Source organism: Numenius arquata, chromosome 2 (assembly GCF_964106895.1).
Source record: "Numenius arquata chromosome 2, bNumArq3.hap1.1, whole genome shotgun sequence".
Lineage (NCBI taxonomy): Eukaryota > Metazoa > Chordata > Aves > Charadriiformes > Scolopacidae > Numenius > Numenius arquata.
Genome location: NC_133577.1, coordinates 73,073,934 through 73,097,011, shown reverse-complemented (window position 1 = coordinate 73,097,011; position 23,078 = coordinate 73,073,934). Strand labels below are relative to the sequence as shown.

At 48.7% G+C, this 23,078-nt stretch overlaps 1 protein-coding gene across 1 annotated transcript in view; it reads right to left on the bottom strand.

The window, feature by feature from the left end:
* The window catches only part of RFX4 (regulatory factor X4), a 78,465-nt gene extending 78,340 nt beyond the window's left edge, over positions 1–125 (bottom strand). The window contains exon 1 of the mRNA XM_074167501.1: positions 98–125. Coding sequence (XP_074023602.1) covers positions 98–125 — 28 coding nt within the window. The remainder of the gene's footprint in view (positions 1–97) is intronic.
* Positions 126–23,078: the final 22,953 nt, after the last annotated feature.

The window sequence follows — 23,078 nt, the reverse complement described above, 5'->3', positions numbered from 1 at the left end:
ATGCGAATTTTTGTTACAGTGGGTCTCAAACAGTGCTCTCTGAAGTCCAGTCCTATGATCCCATTCACCCTGGTGGAGCCCCAGGCCCTGTTGAGACCTTTTCCATGATGGTATGAGCCCGACATAGCGAGTCAGCAGCCACTGAGCTACTCAAATCTTTGTCACTCTGTGGTGGGTACTCAACCACTCCCGTCCCCCCTCTTTCTCACTTCCAATTTATTCCCACCAGTCAGATGAGGAATATCAATACATTGATTTGACTCTGCTGTTCCTCTTTCTGGAACGTGTAACATACGTTCCTTGGTGACTTGAGAGGATGCACCAGGCTCGGCAGAATTTACTGTTACGTGTCGTCAGGGTGAAAGTTGCACCTTCCTATGCATTTCCTTGGACAAAGTATGAAATAGGGGTCCTTGAGTCTGCCTGGAGTCCCTGGATATCGCTACAATAAACTTACCCCCCTCATAAGTTTATTTTTCAAGGGCGTAAACGTGGGCAGAAATGAACTTATGTTCACAGAGCTCCCTGTGGTCAAAGCACGAAAAGGAAGGGACGGGTGGGAAGGCTGCAAGATAACCCCACAAGTTACGACAGGAAACAACCCCACTGAGCGAAGAGATCCACAAGAACTAAGGGGAAACAGGCCTGGCCGTCAGCAAACTGCCAGAGCCAGAAACGCCTTCAAAGACACGGAAATGGCTGCGGATTCCTTTCCATAAGCCACCCTCCCCAAGACACATCGGGCTACCAGCACAGGCAGTGGCCTGTCAGCCAGAGAAAGCCCAGCCCAGCAGCAAACCTGAAGGGAGAGCAGAAGCCCAGTGTCTTGGGAAAGCTGCCCATCTGGTTTATAGAAGGTAAAAGTTGCTATGACTTCATTTCAGCACTTGATGCCAATAAATAAATACAGTAATAGTCACAGCCAAACACATCCTGCAGACAAAATGCTTTTTAAACACAGACAGTTGCACAAACTCATGTATATTCCTCTGTACACACACTGCACTGCCACACAAAGGGGCAACAGCACCTGGGTAGGACTTCAGAAAGGTCTGCTGAGAGCCCTTCAAGGTTGATTTCCAGGCCCTGCCACAAGACTCCAGGTACTGTTGCTTTGTGCCCATCTGGTTTTCAGGCAGTGTAAGAGAGGTTGTGGCAGCTCCAGGCCATTCCCTTCCCTCTGCCTGTTTTCCCTGTGGTAGTCGACACACTGCGGTCCTGCCGTTGTCGGTACAAGCATGTCCCTGTGTGTATCTTCCTCATGCACCATCAATCTGCCCTGCGCCTACGGAGCCTCACGACCGCGTTGCCTCTTCTCTATAGCCTGCTCCCTTGAGGTACTCCTCTGAAAAATCAGCAAAAATAACTCTTATTTTCAATAAGAGGATTTCAGGATATTTCTTCTCCCATCAATTTCAACACGGCTTTGTACAAAAATCACTTTAAGGCTGCTGACACCACGAGGCCTGTGCTGTCTAATCAGCTCCCGCTCGGTTACCGACCCACAAGCCTGCGGCGACTCAGACTTCGAGGCTTTCCCTTCTCACGCTGCTCAGCTGCATCGGGTGGGGGTGTAGCACCTCCTCCTCTAAAGGCCAACACAACGAGATGGCTGCTTCGTGCCAGATTTCTTTCACTGCCCTAAAACTGAGCTAATAGAGTCTTCTCCTCTCCCGTTTCAGTGCTACGAGCTGGGGAACAGGAGCTGGGAACCTCACAGATCACGATGAGGTGAAGAGAAACTTGCTGTTGAGGACAACATGGGAGAGAGGTGCAGGAAGCCTTGGGAAAGATTACCCTACCTCCTCCTCCTCCTCCTTTCAGCGCACAGCCATGGCTGTATATAATTCCTTTGGCTCTGAGCCCAGCTGCAGGGAGTAAAAGCAAAGGCGGCTGCCATCAGCGCCAAGGAGAGACCGATGCCCAGCTCTGCCCTTTCTTCTCCTCCCGGCACAGAGAGCTGGGAAGCTGGGATGCATCCTCTTCCCTCGGCAGCAGGGAACTGGCAGCAGCCATCTTTAGTCATGTTCCCTGCCTAAGTAGTAGGAAAAACAACTTTTTAAGCATCACTCGGTAACAATTTTCACCATCCTTGTTCACGTACTATCTCTGATAACTACGTATATGCCCCTTTTTCATTGTAAAGCAAACATTTTACACTACAAGACAAAGTCCTGGAGTAGGGCGCAGTTACTGCTTAATTATGTGCTGCAACTCCTTTGGTCCTGAATCACCCCAGTTCAGCTCGCTGCAGTCTGGCTTTGTCTTTGTGGCCTTGCATTTAAATAGCTGATAGAAATTCTTTGAGCCTGAAAAGATACATGACCTGTCTGGCAGCAAAGAATGAAGAAAACTAACTCTTTTGAGCAAAAATGTCAGGGAATTTATGGCAAATTTGTCAAATTATTTGGCACATCACAAAACGCAACAAAATCAACTGGCTATTTAAAGGCTGTATTATCTCATAAACTGAGTGTTGTAAGTATAAATAAATATTAATAAGTGGTATAAATAAATATTAATACATAGTATAAATAAATATTAATAAGTAGAAATTTTGTACTGTTTGTATAAAGAAAAAAAAGTTTTTCAAAGCTTTTAACTCCCAATATTAATAAGAACACCTTCAGGCATTAAAAGAAAATACAGCCACAGTTTTGCTGAAATTGAAAATATTCCTTTCAGGAGCCCACAGATCCCAGATATGATAGCACCTGCCTAATATAAAAAAAAAAAAAATAAAAAAATTTAAAAATAATTTAAAAAAAAGAGGGAAAGAGGCAGAGCAAACAAAACAGAAAGTCAAAACTAAGTTTGATTTTTGTAAGTTCTTTCAGAGTTAATACTGGGTAAAGCCCTGTACACATCAAATGCTCCTGTCCTCACAACATGCTGCACTGGTGTCTGTCCCAGGGAGACTGGTTGCAGAGCTGGAAGAAGAGACCCGTGGCTAAACTTCCCCGTTCCTAGCTGGAGCCTTCATCACTTGCTCCCAAGGCTGATGCCAATCACACTATGCTGCAGTTCTAGACAGGCATCGAGTCACAAGGCATGGAAGGTTTTATACGATTAAAGCCTAAATTACTGCACTTGGACCTTACAAACTTCTCATAGACAGAAATTCACATCGGGAACAGTCACAGACTAATGGAGGGTTCAGTGATTAAGCAGAAGTGCATATCAGACCCAATAATAATGATGAATCATCAACACAACATATAGAAACCCCAAATTTCTAGTGGGAAGGGCTTGTGAGAGCAAAAGAAAATACATTCTGTCTCATACAGGGTGTAATTTTACTCACTGCGTTTTCAGTGTATCAAGCCTTACGGCACTTCCCCTCCTTACTCCCTAGAACTCCTCCCCACCCTGAGCCCCAGCATCATACCATACCCTCAGTTGTACCAGCACAGTGCTTTGAGCAAGGATCAGCACTAGCCAAAAACTATCCAGGCAAAATAAATAAATCAATATCTAGTAGTAAAATGTAGTATAGTCACACACTGATAACTCCATACTGTAACAAGATACGGAGGCTATTACAATCTTGTTAGCAAAAAAATGCAACTAAGGTGTATTTAATAGCGTTTAAATGGACCATTACAGTCCAGGATGGACCTTTAGATACTATGTCAAGTATTTAATTTTGCAAGGAACCGAAGTAAATTATAATGAAGCACACAACTATGTCCCTCAGCCTTATAATTTTTGTTATATGATTTGGTATACCACTAAATACAAATACATTGTATCTTCCACAGGGTTCCAACAGGAGGGAAAGGAGACGGTTATTCAAATAATTTCTCCAGTGTCAATTTTCTGACAGAGTAACTTATCATGATGCAAACAAAAAATATAAACTGTTCCCAATGAAGTGTTGAAAGACGGATTAAAAAGAACTATGGAACTACTTCTGGCTCTCATTTCACCTCTTCTCTTTTTGGTCCTAATCTCACTAAGACTGGCACGTACACTGAACTTCAAGCATGACAGTATTCCTCTTCCATTAAATATGTCCCCCATGCTTTTAACAACAGAAGTTTAAACTGAGCTTGTTTTTAAGAGTTGCCAGAACAGAGGCCTGCATGGCTTTCCCTTGTGTCCACCATGGCTCCTCACGACGACAAGCCTATTTTTGTTGGTATGCTGCTTCAAACAGGCTGGAACTCCCCAGAATAGAGGCAAACACACGAGAGCTGCCCAGGGGCAGAAGTTTTCACAAACTATCAGGAAAGAGGAGTACAAACTGCTTTTTAAATACATCTTTGACAAATTATTTTGACACATTACCTCCTTCAGAAGGAAGAGTTTGCTCCCAGAAGACACCTTTGAAAGGCTTCTCCCTACAGAGCCTCATTCGAGGCGAGAGAATACAGCAGAGGTGCCTGCATACTGCCAGTACTTTTAATGAGATAATTACTCCGTCTTGTTTGTGTAATGGTTATTGGCTTAGCATATTCGCAGCCCAGAAAAGAAAGCATTCATTGCTCCCACATGTGCGTAGCCACAGCGAGAGCAGTGAGAAAGCCACCTGGGCTCCGCTCTGCGGAGGGGCAGAGGAGGTGGGCCTGATCGCAAGTAGCACTGGCTTCTGCAGCTGCTGTTCTGCCAGAAGGGTTCAGAGTTGCTGCAGTATTAGCACAACCTGTAATCACAGCCTCTTCTGGCCTTTGAGAGCCACCCTGTCCTGTTCGGCACCCAGGCAGGATGGCAAAAGCAGCTGGAGGGGTTGCACCCCACAGCTGGGAGGTGACTGTACCCAGAGCCTCTGGCTGCAGCCCTGCGGGCACATGTGTGCTTGCTGAAGGGAGATTAAAAGATTTTACAGGCAGAATGGAACTCTGCGGTCACCTAATTTGAGCTGCATTTTGCCTCACCTCCTTACCCTACAGTGGTACTAACTGCACTGGTTTTCCCCAGTTATGCCATATCCTCTGATCTGGATGTGGTCGTATCACTGGCATAATTTTGAATCGCTATTTTTTACTGAAATTGTATGAATGTTCATGTTCTAGAAACATAGCTGAGGCTTGTGGTAATCACAGTATCAGAGCCTGCACAATCACCAAACACTTATTTCACTACAGCCCTAGCAGCTGCATAGAAATCCCTCTCATACACCTTCAGTTCTAGATGGGCTCCCATACCCCAAATTTTAAAGTTTTTTGCCAACAAGCATGACAATTTATCTACTGCTCTGCACAGGGATCAGCAATTCTTCCACAAAAGTTTGCTTGTCACTGAAATATACACCTCTGGAATAAGAATTAGAGATTTGCCAGGACTCAAACTACTACCTGAACCATGTACCAACTTGGATGGCGCAGCTGCAACAGTCTGACTCCTTATTTTTATTCACAGCTGCTCTTGTAATTTCTTCCCCTGCTTCTCAAAGTAAATGTAGAAAAAAGTACAAAGTAACTGTGAGCAAAGGCATATAAAACGTAGATAATGTGAATATAAAGGTAACACCAAATTTTAGTGAATTTACAAGAGGACCTGTTGGAAAAATGAATACTCAGAACTGATGACAGACTTAATTTTACAGTTCCTGTGACAGAGGAGGAACTCCTGTTGTGCGTATGAAGTCTTAGCACCCCCCTTAGTTATTTGTTCATCGTTCTCAGAAGGAAGAGTTACTCATCTCCTCCTGCAGCATCTCTGCCAAGTGTCTCAGTACCGAGCTGGCCAGCAATACTGCCTGGCTGCTCATCTGATCTGTTAGACCAAGAGAAAGTGGTTGCAAAAAGCAGATTTAGCAGGTAAAAGCAGTACCTCAAAAGCTCAGGAGGCTGACCGAAGGTCATGGAACCTCCCATTTCTAGTTTGCTAGCCCATGGTACTAACCAGATATGATATTTGTCACAAAAATTTTCAGTGGTGTTGATGGGATGATAATCTATAGCTTTTCTTTTTTAGGAAAACCACTGCTACCCTGACAGCTTCTTCTGTTGTCTGTCTCAGAATAAATGCCAAGGTCTGCATGATCCAGTGACGCTTTTCTCTGCAGAGCTTGTCTTGCTGAACATGGTCTGAGACATGCCACCACCCAACAAACCCTTTGTTCATGCTGTCTGTGTGGCACCACTGCCATGGACAGAGAAATTCTAACCTCTACAGATGTTAAATTCATAATGTCTGAACAGCCTGTGTTCTTTGATTATCCGTTAGTGTGCTGCAAACCTAATTTCTAACTGCCATATGAGTAGAAGTAAAGCAAAAAATGAGACAGTACTTAGGACTTATTTCCTCTGGTGCAAGTGAAAACTATGCCTTACAACACTTGAATGCCTTGGTTCATTCAGTCATATCAACTTAGCAGACAAATCACTAGCTTAAAACAGTCCCTTAAAGGCAAAAGAGACTATCCCTTTCTGTCAGGGGTAATGATTAGGAGATAAACCTAAAGTCAGACCCTCAAACTATTGAAAGCCTGCTCTAGTACCTGCTGCACATCACACCTGCTCTGGCTAGAAGCAGAGGATTCACATTCTGAACCTCCCAAACACCTTGCAGCATGGGACTGCTGGTTACAGGTACATCTGCCACTCGAGCAGAAAGTAAACAAAAATCACCCTCTCTCTGAAACCTCCATCTACTGTAAAACCAAGACCTGAGCAAGATTTCCTAGCCTGGCCTCTGCACAATGCTATGAACAACTGTGTGCCTGTAACAAGACAGGGCTAGGCAGCCACCAGCTCCCATGGAGGGCATTAAACTTACCAAAATCAACAAAAATTAAGCAGAACAAGCTATTAAGGACAACTAATCACACAAATGGGGATTTTCTAAGATTCAGGCTTTCATAGGTGATGTAATCTCCCTCCTCTCCATTGTCAAATGAAAGGTTTGTGAGACCATATCAGGGCCATTGTCCAACTGCTGTTCCCTCCAATTACTCCACCACATGGAGTTCATGTCCTCGTTCACAAAACAGTTCCTCTTTGACCATCGAGGTGGACCTGTCGCACAGAGCCTGATTTTGCTTCTGGCTGCTTTGGCTGACAAGGCACATATCCTTCAGTTAGTGCTCGCGAGCTGTCAGGAACATCTTCAAGCTCCACAGGAAATCATGCCAGTGTCCTCCTCGGTTGGTCCTGCATAGCCATCTTCTGTTCTTCCAAGAGACCTGCTCCTCAGGGATGACAGTGACACATGGCCTTGGTGCAGATGGTAGAGCTGCTACCCTGACAAGCTGCCAGATACCTTGGTGCTTTGTTTGCTAATCTAACTTTTTATTTCGTTTCCAACAGGGCAAAATGTCAGGCACTCTTGTTGTAGTCCTTTCTTTTGTTCTCATTTCTTGGCATACAGTTCTCTTGGAACTATTTCAGGGTTAATGGACATTGGTCCAGGGCACTTACTAGATGTTGGCAGGAATGTTTTTGTCCTTTTTCTTTGACTTGTGATTCTGGTGAAACATCAAGAAATTGACTATGATATCATAGGAATTGAATCTGTGAGGGTTCTTTCATTTTGTTTAACCAAGTCTTCACTCCTAGTACTGATTTTCTGTTAACCTGTTTGATAAGATGTATTAAAAATTTTGCATACTGTGTTTAAATCGATACAACAAAAACTGCCAAGGTTCATTGTCTTATAACTCACCTAGAATACTTGGGTAGGAAAACTGGAATTTATGATATGTTGCTTTCTTGTTACTCTGTGTACTATGTAGAAGTTCATCTAAATGTGATGCTTTCATTGAAGTACTCTGTCAACAAGATTTTTCATTAAGAAGCTGCATCCCAAATGTAGATCAAGCAGAGTCAGGAACCCTAGAATATAAGATTCCTCTGCATATTGATTCTGGCATTTAGGGCAGTTTCCAACCTGGATCAGATAGGACTTCAAAGTCCTATTCCCTTCTCTGGAATCACATAGAATGTTGTTACCACATTTCCAACTCGGTGTGCATGTTAATTGGGAGTAGCCATTTCCCTCTCCCAGTAATACACAGATGCTATCTCTCACTTTATTTTGAAAAGTAAGTTTCACCAGACCCATAAACAGCCTCCTGTTTTTTGCCATATCAAGGCCATTCCTCATTTAACAGAGAAGAGAACCTCACCCCGTCCAATTTCACTGCAGTGACATTTCCTCACTTTCACCTAGGATCATTTAAGCTAGTGACACCAGTATCTGACCAGTTCAGTTCTCCCAGGGCAGTTAACTTACATGGGTGTGCAACATGAAGCCAATCTTTCCATCAGAAGGATAATCGCACATAAGACATGTTTTCCAAGCACCAACTCTGCATACTGCAAAGCATACCCTCATGCTTCTGCACCATAAAAGACAGTCTCTTGATGGCATTTTTGCCCCAGATTTCATTAACTTCTTATGTATTAATGTAAGGCACACTACAGAGCTGATAAGAGGAGGGCCTTCACTTCTGCGTACCTATCACAACATCTCTTATACTCCTACCCTACAGCAGACTCTGCTCACTAGCTCTTGGGTTAAACATTCTTGGCTGCTGCCATGGTCCCTCAGCTCACCAGTGTGCATGAGAAGACATGGAGTCCTCAAATCCTTAATTCAGCCCCGCTTCACCAGTGCACAAGGCTGGAGTCATTTGGCTGAGCAGGAAGTCTGTGACTCAACAAGAAACAGGATTTGCATCAAGTGCATGAAATGCTTCTCTCCGCCTCAGGAGCTGATGACTCCAGCAGACAAGCCAATTTGGCGCAGAAATTGTAGTACATCACTAAGATGGGCCCACAATGATGACAAAACAACAAGATGTGAGGCGGGTGGGAGATGCAAGAAACGCTGGCTTTGGGGCTCGGGGAGGTGAGAGAAGAGAGGAGGCTGGTTGTTGGAAAGGACATGAAAAAGGAATAGAAAGGAAACAAAAGAAGGAATGACAAAGAAAAGGGCATGGTCAAAAATAAGATAGGAGGAAAGAGTAACTATAGAGTGGAGATTTTTTCTTTTAATCAAGAAAGAGGTCAAGTCCCGAAGGGATGGAACTATGATAAATATTTCTCATAAGAAACAGCATCCAGGCAGGGAGACTGAAGGAACAAGAAAAAAAGAGACAGACACAGATGTGCAAAGAAAACTCAGGTGTCAGGACCTAATCACAGCAGTAAGAAAGAGACCATGACTTGACTGAAGAGGAGCGTGAATCAAAGGAAAGAGATACTGTATTTATTGAAATGGTGGCCACTTTTCCTCACTTTATGCGCATCTATTCCAAACCTAGTAGTTGCTCACTACTGTCAAAGGATGCAGCCATGACATTACTCACAACCATTTTTGTGAGCAAATATGGCACTAACTACACAGAAACAAATTTCTTCCAGCTCTCAACAAGCACCCAGAGAATATCTGCATACCAAAACTAGCAGAGGAGACATGAATAAATCATCATAACATGCTCCCACAAAGATTGGCACCTATCATAACTAACCTGTGTATGCAGAGCAAGCATTTAATGCGATTAAGTTTACAGCCTAAATGTGCTCATTGGAAAGTCTTCACTCAGTCCTGAAGTGCCTAGAATTACAGATTTATAAACCTTGTATGAACTTAGTCCTTTCCATGCTGTCTCTTCCTTTTCCTCAAAAAGTACTGTGAAACCAGACCAGTGCTTTTAAAACTAGGAGCCTGGCTTTTCTGAGAAGTCTCCAATCTCCTCTGAACAATATGCAAAGCAAACTCAGGGAGGGAACATGAGAAAAAAGAGAAGTCTTCTTTCCTCCTCCTTTTTTTTTTTGCCTAAGACTCACCAAAACAAGAGTCTAGTATTGAATATTCAGTGCTGAATACTAACTGCTCAATAGATGGTCTGTTTGCAGAGCTCAAAGTGGAAATGACCCAGCAAGGAGGAGAGGTGAACACGCCGCTCCATCCATGTGATTAAACCACTCTTTAAATGCAGTCCTCCCCAGTTCTCCCCACCTCGTTACAATGGAGGCCATTTGCTACCCCTACCACAACTCATTTTTTTAAAAAAAATGTTTGCATTAGAGGGCCCCCCGCATCAGTATTGTCCCTGTGACACTGTGTTTAAGAGAGGAATGTGAGCTCCAACGTTGGGAAATCTGTGTAAGCCAGTCAATCCGACCAGTGGGATCTGTTATTGCCACCTCTTGGGAAGAAGGAAGCTGGGCATCCCAGCCCTCAGCCTGCACAAGGCATGGAGTAAGTCTCACCCGGCAGCTACCTTGTTCTGCCATGGACCTCAGAGGTCTCTTAAGCTCTATTCTTCTGAGTCAGTGCACTACGGTGTCACACCGTGAGCACCCAGGATCTCCATCTCACATGCAGCACTGGGCACGGCTCCTCTCCTGATGACTCTGGAATGCTGAGAGTGTTGGCCAGCAAATCTTTGACCCGCTGCTTGGCCAGGTCTGAGACTCAGAGCCAAATGGCTGTGTTGAAGCTCTGCAAAGAAGCCCATTCCCTCCAGCCACCACATGAGCCCACGCACCCAGGGAACAGCCACGGCAGGAGCAGGCATCTCTCGTCACCGAACACCATGCTACTGCTGTATCCTGACACATAGCACTTGTGGAGTAGGACTCCACTTCCACATTCACTTGCACCACGTTTTCTTACCGTGTCTATCCGGTCACTGTCACCTTAAGGACCAGACGGGAATTTTTGTTTCCCCACGTTGCTTAAGTTTTGTAAGGGGTAGGGGAACAGCAAGGATTTTACTTTCCTCTGAGCATCAGAGATGGGAACAGCCAAGAGCACAGTACCTACAAGCTATGCTGCAGAAGCTAACAGCATTAAATACCCATTTGCTTAATTAAGACATCCAGCCACACGTTCATGGTTAAACTGAATGTCAGATAAGGTGGGAACCACACAAGTCAGGTTCTTGGGGAATTTATTCTTTTTTCTCCTCTGAAGGATAGGATTAAGTCTACTTCCTATGACCATCCACAAATTTTATTCAATAAATGGCCTGTTTCTGCAAGATCCTAGAATATTAGTAAAACATACAGCCTTTCCTGCTTGGCCTCTGACAGACAGGAGTTTTTGATCTTTTGCAGCAGGTTGCAGCTTGGTTACAGGGTGCTGAAAAGTGTCATGGGTTGTGGAAAGGATGTTCCGTCGGGCCTTTCAAATTAGGTATGCATTGCTGTCACCATGGGGGAACCGAGCTCTGGGACACAGGTGGCTCCTCCCAGCGCTGGATGACTGCTCATGAGATCCCACTTATGAATTGGGCTCCCCCTCCACACTGCCTTTCCTCAGCTGCAGCCAAAGTAGTTTTAGCACTTCTGATATAGTTTAGCAATTAATAGTATTCTGGAAAAAAATAAAATATTAACCCTTCTATCATTGCATTTAGTGGTATCTGTATTTACCCCTACATTTGGCTTTTTTCACTACTTTTAAATTCCCCTCGCCACTACATTTCTGGTGTTATATTGTTCTACAAGTTTAGCACAAGCCAGATCTGAATTTACAGATCTATACAAGAACAGAAAGCTGATGCCTGGTTTGTTGACATGGAGGTCTCATTTACGTGTAAGATATTTTTCTTATAATGAGTTCTACCCAACTTAGTGTGAATGTCCGCAAGTCTTGCGCCAAGTAACCAAACCAGTAAAAATGGCTGCACTGAAGGAAACACAATAGTCTGATAGTATTATTCTATGGAGCAAAAGTTTAAAAATACAAGAAAGAGGTGAGCAACAACAAGCAGTTCTATTTCTAGTGACAGTATTCTTTAAAAAAAAAAAGGCAATAATTCCTAACACTCGAAACTTGTAGTCCTTACTTCCAGGCAAATCTCTTTGTATCTAGATATAATCTCAGCAAGCAAATCAAAACCCCTAGAGAAGAGGATTTTGTGTTTTGAAGCGTTTGAGTCTATGCCTTTGGGTTCATGAGCACCCAGAGCTCTGGTGGGAAGTTTCTCAGAGCGATGACCACAGCATCAGACTTCAGCAAGCCTAGAAAACCAATGAAATCCCAGTGTACATCCTTAACCTGCTGCTCTGAAATTAATGCCTCAAATTCCCACAGCTGTAAGTTTCAGGGACTTGCTCATTCAGAGAACGTTCCAGCTATCTAAAATGTATTGTTTCCCATTACCATAATATTTGGGAACCTATGCAAAAATGCTCAGGATAAGCTGCTAATTAATTGCAAACCCATCATTCATAGCTGTGAATCAACTCCTCAGTTCCTCTAACAAATTCCATCATAGAGAAATTAAGGTCACTTACCAATAAAAGAAAACAAAGTGCATAACTGTAGCTGAAGTGAAGGAAAAGAGACAGCGTTGAGCCCTGCATTTTAGTCTTGAGGCAATTTAAACTGCAAATGAGCTTTTTCTTCCTTACTGGGTACAGTGAGATACAAGGCTCTGTTTAACCCTCTCCACTTTTCCCGGTTGCAAATTTATCAGAAAGGGAAGAATGGCCAAAAGTATTTACCCCAACACTTATTTACATACAGAAACTGCAGCTCCTGCAGAAAGACTCATAAGGCACCATTTCTAACACTGGCCAGCATTTTATAGCTCATCAATTGCTCTTGCTGCAAATCTCCTGGGAGAAAATAAATGGGAAAGAAGACAGGCCAGGACGGCTAGTTATGCATGTAAAATATCTGCAATTAAGTTATTACACATTCCCAGCCATTGGGAGGGATCATCAGGAGCTAACCCTGGGCACCTGCCCTCTCCAAGCCACACACACAGACTTCAACAGGTGTCTCCCCTGTGGAGCAGGCATCGCAGGACAGGGACCCATCTCTCATAGCAAATTCTATTACAGTTTTAAATACAGAAACTCTCCAATGCATGTATACAGTTCTATAGGACCTAAAAGGTGTGTGCAAACATGTTTTTAGTACAGACATATCAAAAAAAACCCCTACACAGACCTCCACTGGCTTAATCATCACCACGTACTCTTCCTTCCTACACTTGTTATCTATAGGATCGCTCAGCCATCAAATATCCTTTATGCGATCCATCTTCCTAACTAGAATGTTAGCAATCAAATCCCCTCGGCCGCCGGGGCGCTGGGCTCCAGCAGGGTGGGATCGTACAGGTTATTCATTTTCAGACACAATGAAACAAATAGAAAATCCAGCACAGATGCAGGGAAACAGACAAGTGGGTGAACTCGGAAAATTCACAAACCTCACTGCTCATGGAATTGTTGGACTCAATTAATTATTTGGACTCAAATGTCACATCAAGTATCCCCAAAGGACTGACCTTATATTTGTATTAGTTACACGACAGCCCACTGCTGCTCTAAAGCCATTGTCACCAACCGTCAAGCCCCGGATGTATTTAAGGCCACCTTTTCAAAAGTCTTCATCTGAAGAGGTACTGATGTTTCATCACTGCGCGGTTTTCAGTGATCCCACGATCTCGCCTTTATTTTGCTACGGTGAAATTCTATGTATAGAAATAGTACCCCAGGGGAGGCTCCTCCTTATGGCTGTCCTAACTTGCAAACCACTTGCAAGTTAAGCTAGAAAAATGCAAAGGTGTTTACACTTAGGGACGCTGCAGCTTTTACGGCTACACTAACCTTCTTCCTTGCCTGCACACTCACTGCACCAGTGGCAGAAAAACAGCCTTATTTTCTAAAAGCAGCCAAGCCAATGACCCTGATTACTGTGCCAGTGACTTTCTGTGGGACAGCTCTAACTCCCGTTACATATGTCTTAGCACAAAATGGTCTCTTGTAATTTCGAGAAGATCTTTTGCTCGATAGATGTTTACTACCATAAAGGTGCAGCAGTGATGGACCCACTGAGGCTACAGGTTTCTTTACAGTCTCGCAGACAAAAGTTGAACCTGTCTGAATCCAGGGTCCCTTCTTTAATGAGGGTTTTACCTAAATAAAATCTTGAGGACTGTAAACTCTAAACCGTAACTCAAATAAATTAAATAGTTTCCTACATTTGTCTGGCCATCCTTATGCAAAAGCTAGTTTTAGTTCTTTTTTCCTTACGTCCTTTTAAAGACTTTTTCCTTATTGCAGGTAAATAACAGATTTCAGAGCAGTGAAAAGTATCACAATTCCCTTTCCCTAAGTATTTTAGAATAAATGTGTTAGCAGAGAAATAAATCATAAAACCATTATTTTCTCTGAGTCGGACTTAGAAGATGAACTTCTTCGTTCAAGGTAATTTTGATCAGTTTACAAACCTCTAAAAAAATCCCCACAGATTTTACAAACTTCTAAAAAAAAAAAAAAAAAAATCCCTCAGGAATGAAGACCTGATCCAGTGCTGGGACTTGCGTGTGGATTCCAGTTCTGCTGCTGCTTAAGGCAGAGGGAGCTGCCAAGGATCGGGCCCTACTGTGCAAACATTGTCCACAGAAACTCCGCAGCCAGCAGGAAAGAAAACATTTTTGTTGCTTTTTTGTTGTTGTTGTTGTTGTTCCATTTCTTTCATGTACGAAATCGTATAAGGTATGAAATTACATAAGAAAAATCATCAGGTTCGATTATATAAAGGACCAGTGGTATTTCTTTTGCATGTCTGTATCGTATCGAATGTAGGACTCAAAAGTATCATTGGATCATCTTAACTGCTCAGCAGTTAAGAGAGTTTATAAACACAAATCCTAGAACAGTAAATAACTTTTTTTATTTACTGAAGCAAAAGTAAATCACGTTTTTGCTTGAGAATGAAAAGTACTCAAGAAAAGTGAGAAAAATAGCCAATAGCAAGTTCCTCTTTATCTGTTAGTAAACTGTGTTGCAATAAGGAAAGCAAACAGTTTTCAGCAACAAAGCCACTCATTTGGATCAAAAAAATAGAGACCTGGGATTGCACGCTTCAGCGTTATGCATATGTTCTGAAACGTCACAACTGCTTTCCCAACTAGCATTCAAGTATTTATTACCAATATTAGTGATTTCATTAAGTGAACTAGGATATGAAAGCCATTAATTCTCCTCAATCATTGCTTATATGCTAGATTCTTTTTTAAATGGCAAGCCCATGAAAAAGATCGCCCATCACTGCCACAGCACCTGTATACTGGTAAGAATATAGACCGAAATCTGGCCACCACCACAAAGTGTTCCTCTCAGGCACTGGAACCCGCTTTTCGTGGTTCACACAAACTGCTTTAAGGGCCTAATCCCAACGTCCTTGACAGCACTGAAAGGCTTTCTGCTGATTTTAATGGGGTTTGGATCCGCTCCTAAGTCTCAGCTTCACGTCCCAAGGATCTCATCCATCTAGCGCTTTGAAACCAGCAGAGTTTTTGCCTGCCTCCAGCATTGAAATAACGAGGGATATTTATTGAGTCATGCAGAAAAGTTGCACTCCAAGAAAGCGCCTCCGTTCCCTTCGGCTCCCGCTCCCTGAAGCGGTGCGGCGGGGAGCTTTCCCAGGGGTGCGGCGGGAACGGGGAGGGTGGCAGCCCCCCGGGAAACCCACGCCGCCCCGCGCCCCCGCAAGCAGCTCCCCGGCTGGGCGGCACACGGCGGGGAGAGCTCCGTCGGGGCTGCGGGGGGACGCCCGGCACTCGGGCGAGGGCGCTCCCTGTTCTCCGGGTGCCAACCCGCGCTGCCGCCGCGGCCGCCCCATCCCGCCCCCGGGCGTGTACCCCCCGACGGCAGCGCCTCTGGAGCTCACCGTGCCGGTGTCACTAGGGGGGGCTGCGGCTGTGGAAACCTGTTATTAATACTCGGGATCTCCCGCAAAGTCTCCCCCCGCCCCGCCTCAGACGCCCCCCGGGGCTCCCCGGGTGCTGGCCCGCCCGGCCCCGAGCACCCACCCCGCCGCCGCCGCCATCCCTCGGGCCCCGCTGGCCTCTACCGAGAGAGGCGATGGGGTCCCGGTGCAGCGGTATCCGGCCCCCCCGGCAGCCTGCGGGCACAGAGGTGTCGGGGGGCCGGCGGGAGTGTGGGGGGAAAGCCGGGCCAAACGCAGGGCAGGCGGCGGCGGGCGCGCCCCAGCTAGCCCCAAAAGCCAGGCAAGGCCCCCCCCGGGGCGACCCTTTTTTGCCCCACAGCGAAGGGGCGGGCAGGCGAGCCCCCGGCGGGGGCTTCAAACTTCTCCCGGTGGCTCGCCGGCTCCCTGCCCGGCTCGGGGGAACTACGTGCTTTAGGAAACTACGCCTGGAGGCGGGCGGGCGCCTCACGGAGTTAACGGCGGCGACGAAACGATGCGGGGAAAGTTGCTGCAAACCATCCGAGATGACCCAGTGCTCCCCCCCGCCCCGCCCCGGGTGGGTGTCCCGCTCCCCGGCCGGGTCCCGCCGGGCAGCGGGAGAGCCCCGAGGGCGGCTCCCGCCAGCGCTGCCGGTGCCGCCGCGCCGTGCCCGGGGCCGGGCTGTCGGGGCCGGGCGCTGCTACCGCTGCCCCGCCGGTCCCGGCCCCTGCGTTGGGCGGGGAGCGGCTGGGTGGGGGGTTGTCCCGTTTAGGTTTAGGCTTGGTGACAGCCCCCGCGGGTCAGTGCCCAGGTTAGGGGACCGTGAGCTGAACTCGGTGGAAGCACACGGCACTGCTGGGGGAAGGGGAAAGAACCAAACTATTCCCCTGCCTTGAAATCGGAGCCCCGAGTGATTTATATATATTTTTTTTTTTATCCCGCTGCTTTAGGGAAAAACCGTTAAGGAGAAATTAAAACATGACTGATTTTTTTCAATGAAGCCATATTTCTCCACAATGCAAAAGGATCTTTACATAACAACTGAAACTCAGGAGAAAAGCTAATTGGATTAAGTGCTCTGAAAGGGAGGTTAAGGTGTCTGAATGAGACAACTGCAAAGCTCCACTTTTCTTGCCATCTGTTTAGCAAGACTAAAGTGTTTTCTGATTAATATTATCTTAATCAATCATGCTGCCATTTATTATAACCATACTGAATTTAAGGAACAAATAGTACAGAGGCTCAGCCTGAGGATCGACGATTTTGAATGCAGGGATAGAAAACGCGGAGCTTTTTTTTATTATTATTTGGTTTGATTTTTTTCTTTCCCTAAAGACCCGTTACTGTCGACAACGAGAAGTTGTCAGCAGTGCCCTTAACGCCCTCTCGGCAGTGCCGCTGGGCAGAAGGACAACTTTCTTTTACACCCTAGTAACTCCTGCACACGCTCTAACCCGAACACAACGATTCCTTCCCCGCCGAGCACTTGTTCCCCGGAACAACCTCCCTTCGGGTTTTGTTCCGGTGCCCCGGCAGGAAAAGTGCCCCAAACCCGGCTGGTGTCGCCGGTGGCCGGCAAGGGACCGAGCTCGCCCGGTGCCCCGAGCCCCTGCGCCGGGACCGCGGCAGGCGCAGCCGAGCGGGGCCAGTCAACCTCCCCTTCTCTCTTTTTTTTTTGTTTGTTTTTGTTTGTTTGTTTGGGTTTTTTGTTTGTTTTTTGTTTGTTTGTTTCTTTGTTTTTAATCAATATTTAAATTTTACGATCGCCTTGGGAGCGAAGGGGTGAGAAAACCCTTGGCGAGTTGGGGGCGGCGGGGAGCGAAGGGGCTCCGAGGCCGGGGCTGTCCTGCTCCGCCGCCCCTTATCCCGTTCCACCCCCCACCCCCTCCCCAGCCTCCCCTCGCACCATCTACACCGGCAAGGCGCCGACCGACCCCGGAGGAGCCGGGACGGAGTTGCGGGCGCCCCGGGGGAGCGCCGGGAGGCGGCCCGCCGCGGCCGTCGGGGACCCGATCCCGCTGCGGGCACCGGCGGGGCTGGGACAGCCCGCTCTCCGCTCCCCGGCCACCTCCCCGGCCACCTCGCCGTCACAGCGGCTGCAGGAGGGGACGGGGCAGGGCAGGAGCGGGCAGCGAGGGAGATGTCCCCGGGCTGTGCCCTACCGAACCTGCCAGCTGTCTGCCTGGGAAACGCCTGGGCAGGGAGGGAGGGAGGGAGAAAGGGAGGGAGAGGATGAGCGGGTGTTTTCCGGTGCTAATAAAATAAATTAAAATCGCAAAGGTTACAGTGGCGGCTGCCAGCCCTCCGTTGCGTGCGGGCGCGCTGGGGCCGCGCTCAGCGGTTACGGCCGGTGGAAACCGGGCTCGGTACGGCGGGAGGAGCTCGGGCAGGGCCGGCGGGAGAGAGCGAGGGAGAAGGGCCCGCGGTTTCGGCAGGCTGCCGGCTGACAGCCGCGCTGGGAAGAGAAGACCTAGGCCTGGGCCATGCCCCCGGGGAAAGCCGGCGCCCCCCCAGGCCGGGCCGGGCGTCAGAGGCGGCCGTCGGGTATCCGGGCACGGGCCGCGGCCCTCGGGAACTCGTCCCCATCGCCTCCCGCCGGGGCTGCTCCTCGCTGGCAGGACTGCAGCCGCCCTTCTCCCGTCCGGTTACCGGACCGGCCAAGTCATCGTTTGGGGATGCGGAGGGGAGAGACCCACTCTGCCCTTCCCCAAAGCCCAGCCCCGGCTCTGGCTGTGGGACAAGACGACCTGGGTTCTGGGCTCGCCCTAAACCCACCAACCATCTTCCTTAATAAACCTCGTTTTCTCACCCCTCTGAAAGGCTCCGCTCAATCCTAAGCGAGCGCCCTAACAACTAGAAGGGGAGCAGGAATTAGTTTGCCGGTCGGCAGCCTATGGAGGAGAAAAGGAAAAAAGAAAAAAAAAAAAAAAAAAAAAAAAGAAAGAAAAAGAAAGGAAAAACCCCACCCTCTGCTCCATCGTATCCGCAAGTGCAACCGCAAGACTCCAGCCGAGGGGCGAGAGCTCCCCCCCAGCACCCCCCGCACCCCGCTCCCCCGCACTCGCCCGGGCTCATTTGCCTGCGAGGCCGGTGCGGCCGGCGGCCCCCCCCGCGCTGTCCCCGCCGCCACGGTCAAGTTGAAAAGTCCTCCCCGGCGGGCGAGAGGAGCCCGGTGCCTGCCGGGGGGACAGTGGTGGGGGTAAACTTACCTGTGGAGTCCATATCGGGTTCCTCCAGCAACCCGCAATGCATGCTCTTCCCATGGACGGGACGGGAGCCCCAAGGTCCCGGGGTGCGGAGAGCCCCTGTCTCAGGGATGCGCGGGGAGAGGGAGCGGGGTGGCGGCGAGGGGGTGGGGAGGGAGGGCAGAGGCAGATAGTTGGGGGGGAAGGGGAGAGGAAGAGCGCGGGAGAGAGGGACACTCCGTAATCCAGCAGGGCAAAGCCAGACCCGTCAAAATGTTTGCGGATGTTTCATGGGAAAAAGCATCATTTTATAGAAGCCCTGATGGGAGAAATGTCATTGATAGGCCAGCCAGCCTGATGAATGGCTGCTACTCAGATGGGGATGTGGCAAGGCTCAATGTGAAGCCCATTGTGATGCTGTTTTGAATAAGAAAAGCTTTCCTCCAAAAAGGGGGGCCTTAGATCTACGCAATCCCAACACTTCGACTTCCCTCTTCTATTAGAGCATTAGAAACGTTTTTCTTATTTAAAGTTCCAGCGGCCTTTCCACTCCTCCCTTCCCTCCCCCAGCCCCCACCCAACGTCTTTGGCTCATTACAGCCCGAGATCAAAATTGGCTTAGATCTTCAAACGGGCAGTAGGTTTGGGGTTGTGCTCTTTGGGGCTGCCGGGTGTGCGTGCAGCGCCGCCGAGCTCCCCTCCTCCTCCTCCTCCTCCTCCTTCTCCCGGTGGGCTCTGGGTTGGGATCCTTGGCGGGCACATGGCGTTGGAAGTTGCACAGCTTCCCAAATATCTTGTAAGCTTAGTTTACTGGGGGGGGAGAAAGGGAAAAAAAAAAAAAAAAAAAAAGGAAAGGGCGATGTGTGTGGGTAGGGAAGCGGAGGAGGATGAGGGTTGAGAGAAGTTGCCAGTGCCTCGGCGAGCGGTGCCGGAGTCGCAGGTCTGCGGCGGGGACCCCCGCCCGTCTCCCCGCGGCCCCGGGGAGCGAGGGTACGGCGGGGTGGGGGCCGCCCCTCCACCGGCCTGTCTGCCCGCCGAGAGCGGCTGGCCCGGAGAGCTTTCCGTGGGACTTTGGGGAAAGCAGGGAGTGGGGGGGGAGATCCCCATTACCAAGAGAAATGAAGAACCAAACGGGTGCCTTTTCAAACTCGTGTTCCCTTCCAGCTTTTAGCCCGAGGATGCGAGGATCCCTTTTTGGGTTAGCACGTTGCGGGGGGAGAGGGGGGCCAGGACGGAGGCTGGAAAAAAGTTGCTTATTCTGCATGCGGCTGTATGTGCTGGAAGTGGAAGTAAAAGTGCAAAGCTAGGGCTCTGATAAAAGTGGCTGGTTTAGGGAAGGAAAAGCTGTGATTAGAATATGAATAGAGCTCCAGGAGAGGAAGAGAAAGGGGGATTATAGCTGAATTACTTTGACCATGGACAGAGCCAACGTTTTCCACTCTTCTCCCCCTCTCCCCTCCCTACACCCAGACTACCCCCCTTCCCTCTCCCTTTCGGGGAAAAAAAAAAAAAAAAAAAAAAAAGAAAGAAAGCCACCAACCCCACACAGCAAAACAAGCGGCGAGGTTGCTAAAGAGGAAACCCAGCGCTTCGCAGTGCCCTCGCATCCCCCGGCGGGCCGGCAGCGGGAGAGCCGGCGGGGCTCCCCGCACCTCGGCCCCGGTGGGACGGGGCCGGGTGGGCGGTGCAAATCCCCCCCCCCCCCCCGAGTCCAGGTTTGGCCCCGGGAGCCTGAAGAGGAGACCGGTAAAAGTAATACCGGGGTGAGACAGTGCAAAAAGAGACTCGGCGGCGACTGAAAAGCGCTTGCTGAAGCGGCAGGGAAGCCAGCCTGCGGGAGCAAGGCCCGGGGAGGCGGACGCTTCGCCTCCCTCTCCCCCCGCAAAACCAACCCCGACCCCAAAGTAAGGGCAGTGTTTCTTCCCGACCGCCATGGCTTTCCCACCGGGGAAGTCGGGTGTCTCCCTTCCCTCCACCGCCCCCTGTGCTGCCGGGCTGGCGCTGCTCCAGCCTGCACCGCACCGGGGCCCCGACGGGGCGGGCACCCCCGGCCCCGTGGCCGCCACCTCGACGGCGCGGCCCGCGGCTGCTGCTGCCGCCGGCGGCCTCCGCCCCAGGCCCGCTCGCCCCCGGCCCCGGCCTTCTCAGCCCGCGCCTCCTCGGGCCTCCCCCGGCCACCCGCCCGGCGGCGGGATGCCCGGCCTCCCCTCCAGCCGTTAGCAGAGACCGTTAGCAGGGACCGTTAGCGGCCCTTTCAGGGGCACCCCCGCTCTGTCAGTGAGGGAGATGGGCTCTGCCCCGCCGCCAAACGCCCCTGGGGGCCGTGGTGTTTGTGAGGGTATTTTTCGTCACTGCTGCCAAAACGGGGTCCTTCCCTCCCTTTTCTAAGTTTGGGGGTTTTTTTTTCTTTCCTTTTCTCCTAAGGTTTTACTGTGGCATGGCACGAGGCCTGAGGGGAGCCCATGAGGTGAGGGGCGCTTGAGGCCTGCCTGCCCTTTTCAGGGTAAGGACAAGGCCCTGCTGCAAAGCAGAAGCCCCTCAAAAACACAAGGGACATTTTTGGCCTTGAGCAGGGCCTGTCTCCGAGGCCTTTAACTTTAAAAAATGGGAAATGCTGGCTGTGCCGCAGGGAGCTGTCTCTAAGCAGGGAGGTTACCTCATGCTTCCAGCTGTGCCCCTGGCCCTGCAGGTGGTTGCTGTCCTCTGCAGTGCCGCGGGGAGGCTGAGGCACCCAGACCTGGGCAAACACTAGCCCATGGGGACTTGCCCAGGCTCCCTCACCAGGGGAGGTGTGTACTCACGCTGCAGGGACCTGACTTCTGGAAGAGTTGTGAAGAGCTACAGTGGCAGCTGCCGGGTCTCTGGGTCTCCTGCCTGTCACAGGCATTCTGTGCTTGTGGAAAATGGGTCTTCACGTTTGAAGCATCAAGGAGTGGCTTCCATGTTGTTAATGTCCCAGAGATATGCAAAATAGAAATACAGGATATGTGAATGTAGGGATATGTGCTTTCTAGGGGGCTGAGAAGGATGGGATTTAGCACAGCCTGGATGTCTAGAGGCTTGGGCTCTCCTTTGACATGATGCAAAGATGTACGTTCTCTATAGGTGATGATGCATGGGCAGGATTACTAGTGGCACTTCTGGTAGACCAGAGGTACTTGTTGCAATCTGTTTACTCCCTGCCTCTCCACATTAGCTTCCGTTCTCTTCCCGCTTACCTAATCCCCTCCTCAGTGTGTCAGATAGCCCTGGTGTCCTTCCACAGCTCCGTCATTGTGACTCGTTTGGGTTTTGCTTACCTTTTTAAAAAGCACCTTGTGCTTCTGGATATCCCACATGACACTTTATCAAGTGCTTTATTCTTCTGGAAGTGTGGAGCATCTCCTGCTGTGCTGCAGGTTGGCAGTTTACAGACGGAAGCGCTGCAAGTCGCTAGCCTTTTTTTTTTAAAAAAACATAGGCTGCAGGATTTGATTTGATCCAGAGCAAAGGGCAGGCCTCAGCAAGGATGCAAAAAGTATACAGTTGGGAATTTTCACTCCAGATTCTTGCCTACGCAGAACATCTACAAGCCATAAAACAAACAGTGTAACCCTACACTGCATCAGATGATGTATTTTTAGCGGAGAGGGACTCTGTTGCTGTTGTGAAATGAACAACGCCTTTATTGGGGGAAGATGAATATAAACTTGTGCTGGTGCATGGAGAGAAGAGCAGGGTCATCAAGGGAACAGAAGACACATTCCGGACTGCATTCAAGCTGCCGAACAACTGGATGTGAAGCTGTCATATCCTTTTAGATGACTGACTGATAATGAGTTTCTTAGTTTAGCAAAGCAGAGGCAGAGTGGAGGTATGACAGTTCATATTAATCTAATGCCCCGATAATTTGAGCTCTCTCGAAAACATGTTTCTATGACTATCTTCTACTCTGCAGTTGATTGGACCAACAGGCTGTGACCACACAAACTTTTTTTGCCATATAAATCTGCTTACGCTTGTACTAGACTCTAAACATCAGTACTAAATAGTTTGGTGGTAAACACCAAGAGTTTTTTCAACCAAAGAAAACTGTTGGCAAAGGAACATAAAAAAAATATGAACTGTTATTTATTAATTTAGCTAGAATATCCAAGGCAACTGTAGGCTGAAGTTGTGGAGAAGCTTTCCCACAAACTAGCAGAGACGAGAACCTGCATTAGGTGTAGCAAGGAGTATGAAGGGCTTGCGAATGGAGCCGTGTAAAATGGTTATCTGCAACACCAGGGATCTGAGTTCAGGGACTCA